A 10,330-nucleotide genomic window follows, 5' to 3' on the forward strand; every position below is an offset into this window, starting at 1 on the left:
TAAACAGTCACTAATAGCTATGCTTGTGCTGTATTTAATTGACTTGAAAAAGTCTATATGGAAAAGTCCATATGGATGTTGCAGATGCCAGCTGCAGAAATCATGACTTGGTTTGTCTTAATTCTGGAAGAAGCTGCATTTATGATGGGAATCTGATGCATTTATGATGGGAAAAATGACCAAATTGGTGGCCTGGTCTCATTCTTTTTTTGGAGTGAGTCACATTGGCTATTAAGGCTGAAATGATGAATTTCCTTTCCATTTCAGTGCTATGAAGAAGTGTGAATTTGCCAGTCTCATAAATGCTAATATCACTTTGTTTTGCTCTTCTTTTCTCCCTCCTTCCCCCAAGAGCTACATTTTTTCTCTGGCACAAGCTGAGTGCTGAGTAAGAACTTCAGAGATTTAGGCTTCTGCAAGTGTAAACTTAAGGGTCAGAATTCGGCTTTTATAATCTCTTCCTTTCTCTGAACTAAATTAGGTGGTGAGTAGGAGATAAACTTGAATAGCTTAGAGAATCAGCTTCAGTGCTTTGGGCTAAAGGAACATGTGTTTTGGAAGCACAGATAAAATACAAAAGAAGTTTCTGCAAATCTCTTTGAGTGTCTTTTATCCAAAATCCAAAGCTCTATTTTCCCCATACTTCTGGATATACCAAACACATTTTTATATTACTAAAGAGACAATACTGGAATGTATTAGTCATCTCAGAAGGTAATTTTGAGGCTAAAAGCTTTAATTTCAGTTTCCTAAATGTGTTTTGATGTTGGAATCCCACAACTGGTAACTTAATACAGAGTAGGTAAAAAATGCTTTTACCATATATATACACTATATGCATTCTAAATTAAATAGTGCAAAGCCAAGCAGCAGACCTTAAAACTCCTTGCTGATTATGAAAGACTTCCAAGCTCAGTAACTTCAGACTATAAAACACTGTATTCATTGCTGTTTCTTTCATTTGAGACTAACAGACCAGTAAGTCAGCCTGACAATTGTCCTTCTAATTCTTTTTTAGCAATATAATTTTAGCAATAGGAGCTCAGTTATTCCCACAGTCTGTTTTGGGAGAAGAAGTTTTAGAAACTTCTGTAGTCTCTGAACTCACCTGATTGGTTGGAAGAGGGATTGATGGGACAGTGCTTCTGAGGAATATGGGCTAGACCTGGAAAAACAGAACTATAAGGTCTTGCTTGTATGAAGTCCCAACAGACTGTGTGTCAACTCTTTTGCCTTTTTGCTGATCACACTCTACTGGTACTTCACCTGTAGTAAAGTGGGAGGAGCGGGTAAACAAGTACTTAGTCTTTAAAAAACATTGATAGCATTGTTCATTCTTCTAAGAATGAAAATCTGTTTTTCTCCTTCTTTACAAAGCAGCTCTTCACTGAGTGGATTCTGGGCTTTCATGTACTCCATTTTTCTCATGGAACACCAGTTGAACAATGTCTATTGCTTTAATTTCCCTGTCTTCCCCCTCATTTGGATAAATCAGAAAATGAGGGATATTTGGATACTTTTCATTAGATTAAGACTTAAATAAAAGCTGCCTTTGAAGATGAGTTGGTTTGGCCTTACAAATGTTAAAGTTCCAAATTTCCTGTATGTAGTTGTTGACAAAGATGGTTTGTTTTTTTTCTATAAAAGACCATATCTTAAGCAAAACACAGTTGCAAATGCACAGTTTTTGGTAAGGGTATCTTACTTGGTATCTTACTTTATCATACTTGGCTTTAATTGAAGAAATACAGTTAGTAAACTTGTAGACTACTTTTGTTTTGAAACATTGCTGTATTATTAATGCCTATATTGTTATACCTCTTACCTCTTCCTTGAGAACTTCTCTAACATAATTTATTTGCTTGAACCCCCTTTCTTTTTTTTTTTCTTTTTGAAGGTAATGGATACAACATACCGTGGCAAAACAGTATCATTATCATGCTTCATAATCCTCTTTTTTAATTAATTCCATTTCAGTCTTCTTTAAGAACTGTAATATTCACAGTATTCATGGCATTCAACATCACCTCTTCTTTTTTGAACCCTGTATTGCTCTTTTACATGTTCTGTGTGGTACCTCAGTACTTGCTTCTACAGTGTCTTCCATCCCATCTCTTTTTTTTTACTCTACAGCAAGCAGTGTCAGTGGCTTTTCTGCTGCTATCTGCTCTTATCACACACACAAATGGGCTTCCATACAAAGCTTTGTATCTGCACAAATACCACAGTCATCAACTGCTGTGCCTGCTCCTGTGCAGTCAGAGCAGCTTCCATTGAGACAGAAAAGCCATTCATTTCATTGTTGACCTGCCAGTAAAATGTTGTTCTGTGGGTCAGCCTGTCTACAGAAGCTGAATGCTCAGATGGAAAATGTTGCTCCATATTTGAATTGTAACTTCTTAATATTTTTGGTGACTTTGGTTCACAGGTGAACTGTTTCTTTCCTTCTGCTAATCTTCTGTTCCTTCCCCTCCTCCCCTTGACCTGATCCTAGAGCTGCCTTGTCAAATCCTGAGAGGCCAAGAGGATGTTTTGGTCACTAAAACTGCTCAGTTTGTGCTCTTCTACCAAATTCTGCTTCTTGTACTAACTGTCCCCTGTTTCTCCACCCTTGCTGCCACCTGCAAAGCCTGATGTGACTGTGATTAATGAAGCGGCTGAGGCTGGTGTAGATGTAGATGAGGAGGATGATGCAGATGTTGAATTCACTCTCCCCTATGACATTGAAGATGATTACGAGCCTGAGCTGCTGTTAATGCCAACCAATCAGCCCGTTAACCAGCCCATTCTGGCTGCTGCTCAGTCTCTACACCGGGAAGCAACCAAGTGGTCTAGTAAGGTACTCCTGAGTCCCCGGGGACTGATCCGCGTGCATCCGGCCACTTGGAACGCTGACACATTTGCATCACTCTTGATCCCATGCTGGGCCCCACCATCCTGAATGAATAAGTGTGTCTGCACTTCATTTTAAGGACTGAGAGTGGCTTCACAAGTTTGCTAGATCTGTTTGTCAGTGCCGGATTGAAGCTTGATTGGGGTCACTTATTAATATTCAAAGACTTCCTCTCCCTTTGCATCTGCCTGGTCTTCTTTGTTATGGCAGTTTTGAAATTTTAATAGGGATTGTCTTCCTCCCCTTCGGTTCCTTTTTCTATTCACGTGCTACCTGGGAAGCCATGGTTAATGGTTTCCTAATGACTTCCGGATGCAGCAGAGTTACAGAATTCAAGAAGTCATTTAAGGTGTCTATTCTGCTTGGCCTCAATTGATGCCGCCAATTAACATCCCTTCCAACAAGGAATGGCTTTGTATGGCAGTGTTTATGGAAGAGACTGCCTGACTGCTGGCTTGCACTGGGCTGTATTGCAAATGCTGGTCTTGAGAGAATTCTTTTCTGAAGAAGCTGCACTGAATGCTGTTAGCTGCTGAATTGAGATCCTGTCTATATGAAACCAGTGGAAATCTAACGAGGTTCAGACATTCACAAGTAGCCTGTCTTCTGTCTAAGCACAAATGTTTGCAAGACTGGGCACTTTTCATAGCATGCTGCAAAAAATAAGGTTGGTGTCCTATAACAAACAAAAGTTAGGGGAGTGTGCATATGTATGTGTGTGTATACTTACATAGATAGTTATACTAAACCATCTTAATAAAAAGGGCTTTAAAAATGTTCTTGTCCTTTTCAGATTCTGGTGCTTGGATAACTTATTAGACACTGATCCTTCTACGTGAAAACATGGAAAAGCTTTGTGTTATGTCATTTATATCCTAACTGGTTATAGTAGCAAACTGTTCAGTTAATAGGTCACGGTAACGAATAGCTCAGCTGTTTGGGTCACTGTATCTGTAAAATGCCTGGGATATCATCTTGAACTTGCTCGTAGTGAGTCACAGAAGTGTGTGCACAGGGTAGAGGATACCTTGGCTCAGCTGGGTTCTCACTGTGTACTCCTTGCTCTGAACTTCCTTGGTCATTATCTGTGGGATTGTTCTAGGGAAAGCGTGTACTAATATTTAAACTCACTCTGCTGCTATTTCATCCTCACAAAAGGAATGCTTCAAAGCACCAAATAGTTCTCTTTTGACTAACAACTTTCTATGAAAGGGAGTAAGATAAATACACTAAATGTACTGACAGACTACTAACAATCAATCAACTAGGTCTGCTTTCCCTTGCACTAGGTTTCTCTTTGGAACAGTGTATAAGAAATGGGTTTGCCTTGGTCACAATTAATTCACATATCAAATATTTCTCAGATGTATTTCTGTGACTTAAAATTTTGATGTACAAGGAATCTTGATTTTAATATGAGAAATATCACTAGATTATCTTTTGGTAATCCATGTCCTTCTCTCCTGAAGGCTTTATTTTAAAGGGAGAGATTGTATCAAAAAAGATTTATTTTCAAGGAATAATTTTTAAAAAAGTAAAAGTTGCATCTCAGTTCCACATTACTGGTGACAGAAGTTATATGTGTCAGATTCTTTTCCATTTATCCTTTAGCATTACTAGCAGCATAGCTGGTGCTTTAACAACTTTAGTTTCAGATGCCACTGAAAATTCCATGCTCAACTGTTACGACAACAACTGGTTTAACAGGTTGTTTAGCATGTTTTTTTTTACTTTAAAAGAAGTATTTTTTGGGGGAAAATCTGGAATTTCAAATGCTAATAACATGCTTTATCCTAAAATCTAGTCATCAGAGCAGTAGCTCATTCCATGGACAAACTAACACTTTACAACTTCTTTTTCAGTTTTGAAGTGAACTTTTTTCCCTGAGTGTTTAGAAAAAAATGTCAGTAACAAGTAGTTAGTACAGATCTTCCCTGTTCCTTGAAGAAACCCCTTCTGTGTTCACAAGTGGTTCTTCCTCCCTTAACTTCTTCGGGTGTTTCTACTGAGCGGTGACGTGCCAGCACGCTGGCAGGAGCAGTGACTGTGTCGTTCCGTGCAGGGCAACGACATCATCGCGGCGGCGAAGCGCATGGCGCTGCTCATGGCCGAGATGTCGCGCCTGGTCAGAGGCGGCAGCGGCAACAAGCGTGCCCTCATCCAGTGCGCCAAGGACATCGCCAAGGCGTCCGACGAGGTCACCCGGCTCGCCAAGGAGGTGGCAAAGCAGTGCACAGACAAGCGCATCAGAACAAACCTCCTGCAGGTAACGAGGGAACTGCTCCGATGCTGCCATGCTGTGCCTCTCTCAGTGGGAGTGAGCACAGGAATTGTGCCAGTCAATCATGGGTATCTTCCCTCGGCTTGGAAAGTTTGTCAAGGTCTGTGTTTTTAGATCCCATAGGAATACATATATATATGTATATATGTATATATGTATATGTATATATTTATGTGAACGTATATTCTGTAAAGTTAGAATTTGATGTCAAAAGAACTTTTGAAAAAATACTATGCTATAAGTACTGATCTGTCCTAAGTCTGCATTGTTTTGTATTTCGTTCAGTCATTCCTTTGCATCGAAGAATAGTACCGAAAGTGCAACAATTCTAAGTTTTTTTAGTCTTGGCAAATATATATTATATATATAAATAATGCTATTCCTAACCAATCAGACATTTGAGGAGTATCAGGAAGAATGGAAAAATGTCATCTCCATCCCAAATATTCCCAAAGCAAGTAAAATAAGATTCAAAGATCCTACCAATATTTATCAGATAGTCTTGAAGGTTGTAGGATCACCTCTATGCTCATTCATTTTCTAATAGTAAAAAAAAAAAAAAAAACTGAAGAAAATGGATGCATAATGTATTGGTTCGATTTACAATATGAAGTGGTTTTTATCCCTGTTACTTAGGTCTGTGAGCGAATCCCAACCATCAGTACACAGCTGAAAATTCTCTCCACTGTCAAAGCTACCATGCTGGGCAGAACTAATATCAGTGATGAAGAGTCGGAACAGGTAAGAGGTGTAAAGAGTGATGGTAGCATGGAATTGTTGATCACTTTTATGGGGACAAATACACAACCTGTTCTAGCAGATGTGTTCTGGGAACTTGAAGCTCGCCTCAGCTGTTTAGAGAAGATAACTTTAGTAGAGCACCTTGGTTTCTGGCTCAAACGCTACATTTTAAGAGAGGAACAAGCCAAAAAGCTACTCGGGTTCCAATTTTGTGAGGAACAATTTGTTAATCTCCTGCTTTGCCCAGTAAAAAGCCGAGGGAAGGACTTGCCACTGCAGACGGGACCTGCGAGGGGCAGGGGCGCCCTCGGGTGGATTCCAGGGGAAACGGTTTTTTTCCAACATTATCTCGAGTCCCCTGCACCTCAGTTACCTTCCAAATGCATCTTTTCAGGTGAAATCTCGCAGCTTTGGCTTCCGAGAGAGGTTATTCTACTTAGTGACATTAAGGTTGTATTCAGATTTTGCACAAATACACGGTGAGGAACAGGAAAGTTTTGTTTTGAGTCAGGATAACGCTGGTTCCCGGAGACAGTTACTTCAATTATATTTTCATAGTTTCAGGCAACAGACTTAATATATTTGTACTGGGAGTTTTTGTGCACAAAGAGTTTAGATGCTACTGTCCTAATCATGGTATTTACTGATATATTGGAAATTCTTGTTTTTCTTGACAGGCAACTGAGATGTTGGTTCATAATGCCCAGAATCTCATGCAGTCTGTGAAGGAAACTGTGAGAGAAGCTGAAGCAGCATCCATTAAGATAAGAACAGATGCTGGATTCACTCTTCGCTGGGTCAGAAAGACCCCATGGTATCAGTAAATACTTGCCACATTAGTATTGGTTTCTGTAACATAAAATGCCTTTTTTTTTTGGAAACAGAAGAGATATATTAACAGCAGAAGGTGCTGTATACGTGAGTTTAAGATTAGTTTATGCTAATGCCCCATTCTAAGGGTATGAATTATATGATAATACATTTCAAATGTCTTTGGAATACATTTGATATCCAACACCTCGAATTTGCTGCCAACAGTAGACAGTTCTTATATTTAATTTTTTTTTTTTTTTTTTTTTTCTTTTCAAGATTCTTTTAGTGAATTCTGTACTCCCAGAAGCACATTTCATTTATGCACTGCATATTCCAGTAGTTTCCATGTGATGATATAAAACATGGACCTCACTTCAATCTTGTCTTGAGAGTTTAGGACACTTGGTTACTTGGCATTTTTTTAGGGACAATCATTGACACAGAAACATTCAACTTCTCAACAGGATTTATCTGGCTATTCTAAAACCATGCAGAAATGATGGAAGGTGTGGGGTTTTTGATTAAAAGAGGGAAGGCAGGGCAGCATAACAGTTGTAAACTGAGGATTAAAACTCCATGTCTGAAATGCTTTTTGCTTTTAATTCTTGCCTGGCAACAGTACTTTAACAGTAACTGGAGCTGTCTCTGTTCCCCTCCTGTCACCCTGTAGGTAGGCATTCCAGAACTCTTGTACTGTACTGAAAGGTTTTGCAGATTGTTAGTGGCACACTGTTGACAGCTTGAGCCTTATGGCTGGAGACCTTAAATCATGCAACTCCTTCCTCGCTCAATTCAGCAATGTCGTGAGCTGAAAAATCCTGGTTCTGTTAACTTAGCTATGTGTCCAGGACCAGAAAATGCCACGTGCTGGCTCTTTCTTTTTGAAAACCAAATGAGCACATGGAATTATTCTTATTTCCCTCTTCCCTCCATCTAATATTATTCCAGCTGCTCAAGGTGAAAATTAAAAGATAAATATATTCAGTTTAAAAATTCCTTTAGTCTCACTGTTCTTCTTTCCAACAATGCATAAGCTTCTTGAAACCTGAGCTCTGCAGGGACATGAAACCCTCTTTAGGTAAGCTGGTGCCTACCAGCAAATGGTGGTTCCTAATGCTGCACAAACCTCATTATTTTTACTGCTTGGAGTTTGGAGTCTCAAAACCTTTTTTTCAAGTGAATTGAACAAAGGGTTACTGTATCTTTAAAAATATCCCAAACAAAATGACAACAATGAACCCCCCCCAACTCCCTCCCCTTATTAAAATAGACTTCTGATGTTTCATCCTTCCACAATTGAATGTGGCTTCATATATATATACATATATTCATACCTGTTCATGTAATTGACCTATGGAAAAATTGTTTGAGTTTCTCCATTTGCAAGGAATATTTGCAGACTTTTGCCCAAATCAGCACTGACCTCATAATACCCTCTTAATTTGCTGAGAATTGTTGCACGATCAAACCACCTTGAATAGAAGTGTCCTTGGGGAAAAACTTCTCAGTCTTAACAGCTCAAAGGAAGAGACACAGCACACTCAGCTGTCCTCTACCTGCCTGTAACAGTTATTCTGTGCTTGGACTTTCTCCCCTCCACCCCCTTCATTGCACTGTTATCTAAAAAGGGAAGTTAAACTGTTGATAATACAACTGTCTCAAACTGACCTCAGCAAGAGAAGGCGTGTGTTCTTCTTGAATTTGCTCCTTGTGTCTGGGTATCATCAAATATTTGGTACTTAGGATCTTTCCTTAGTACTCTCTTCTTGCAGTTACCTGCAACAGGAAGAGGAAGGAAGGGGTGCCAGAGCCTTAACCTGGATGCATTTGGTTGGTTTATATCAGATCTTTAGCATAATTTTAATGTAGTAATTTCTATTTAATAGTACATAACACTGAATACGTAGGGATTATTTTAAAGGGATTTTCTAAATAGTCTTCCTGTATTGCTTTTCAATGCTCCTCACATCCCCTCATCCTGCTCCTGCCATCTAGGCTTCTCTGTGAGATTTTTTTTTTTTTTAATTATTATTATTTTAGCATCACTGTTTAGTTGCTTGAATGATATTAATGCAATATTACTAATGCCTTTAATACATAATTGTTTATGCCAAAGATCACTTTTTGTTTATTGAGGAATGTTTGCAGGAGAATTATGAATCATGGTTGCCTTTGATATTCTTCCAGAATGTTTGCTCTAAGTTCTCAAACTGTTTATAAAAGCCGAGATACTTGACCACCTTATGCAATTACTGCATTTTTGAACACTATTGGTCTTCAGACCTGAAGTGCAGCAAAAATTTGAACAAGACCATGAATGTCACTTAGAAATGTTTTACCACTATAAAACTTTGTTTATAAACCAAAATGTATTGTATAGTCTAATGTTTTCAACCTTTCTTTGGTTCTGTTAAAACAATAAAAATGCATTTGTACAAAAATCAGCTTCTGAGTGTTAATGATAACAGCAGTGGATGATGCTGTAACAAGAAGAGCAGCAAAAAGCTAAAGCAGAGTTGTTTCTACATGTTCTGAACAGAAAGAAACTCTAGAGTTTCTCAAATAGGAGATTAAACAAAGGTTTTTTGTCTTTTGTGCTTGTCAAACTAGTAATTAAAGAATTTACTGGAAGCTGTGTTCAGTGGGAGAGAAAAGGAGATTTTCTTCAGACCTGACAGTGATCTGCTGTATTGTGAAAACTTAAAATGGGGTTGGCCTGGTCCTGTCAGTAGGGAAGAACTGCTACTCTGCCCAGCATCTTGTTAATGTAAATTTTACTTCTTAAAGTGAATGCAAGGGGGATGAGTATGAAACCACTGTTATATTTTCTTCACTCTGTCACTGTAAGAATGTCTTATAAACACTTTTGGGTAAAAATTTCTACCAGCACATAATGTTCTGACTTGTTGGAACCAATGTTTATTGATACTGTAGGACCAAACACAGTCCCATATTCCTAGAGGGCACCTGGTAATATTTTACCCATTTAGTAATAATGGGTAAAATTCAGAGGTTTGTACTGTTCACAGTTCTCTCCATAGCTGAAAGAAGATGAGAGCCTGACAGACAACCACCTTTGTCAGCACTCCCAGAGCTGGACATGAGGAGAAGGGGAGATCAAAACTTGGCAGTGCAATTCCTTGCTAATGCTACAGTCTGATTCCCTAAACTCTGCTCTTCAGAGAAGTGCTGGTACGTTATTTTTTTTAAACAGAACAGGGACACAGGCCCCCTTCTGCAGTTGAGCTTCCTGTGTTTGGAGGTACAGAAGGAACCAGCACATACACAAGAAAAGGTAGTGGCCTCACACACCTGCAACCATTTCCTTGACAAAACACATCTCTATGCCTAGACTGGTTTCCTGAAGATGAGTGCAGTTCTTGCTGACAGTGAGTTGTGGTGTTGAGCTGGGCTTTCCCCTGACCACAGCTGTTGTGGGAGCTTCCCTGTTGTGCCCAAGGTCCTGGAGCAAGCAGGGCTTGTTCAGTCACCGTGGGAGGCAGCACTGGGCTTGGGACTGGAGCTCTGACACTCCTTTATGTCCTAGCTCAGGAAGGGTGTCAGCTCTGAAAGACCATGGAGCAGCATTTCCCTCTGCTAAT

General features: G+C 39.3%; 1 protein-coding gene across 3 annotated transcripts in view; it reads left to right on the forward strand.

Moving 5' to 3' along the window:
• VCL (vinculin) overlaps positions 1-9,172 on the forward strand; it is a 55,362-nt gene extending 46,190 nt beyond the window's left edge. The window contains exons 19-22 of one of the 3 annotated variants that reach the window (XM_053948980.1): positions 2,630-2,839; positions 4,956-5,159; positions 5,811-5,915; positions 6,593-9,172. In XM_053948980.1, coding sequence (XP_053804955.1) covers positions 2,630-2,839; positions 4,956-5,159; positions 5,811-5,915; positions 6,593-6,739 — 666 coding nt within the window. In that variant the 3' untranslated portion in view covers positions 6,740-9,172. Of the gene's footprint in view, positions 1-1,380; positions 1,569-2,629; positions 2,840-4,955; positions 5,160-5,810; positions 5,916-6,592 lie in introns of those variants that run through there. The other 2 variants (XM_053948977.1, XM_053948978.1) reach the window with 2 other exon arrangements.
• Positions 9,173-10,330: the final 1,158 nt, after the last annotated feature.

Source organism: Vidua chalybeata, chromosome 8, assembly GCF_026979565.1.
Source record: "Vidua chalybeata isolate OUT-0048 chromosome 8, bVidCha1 merged haplotype, whole genome shotgun sequence".
Classification (NCBI taxonomy): domain Eukaryota; kingdom Metazoa; phylum Chordata; class Aves; order Passeriformes; family Viduidae; genus Vidua; species Vidua chalybeata.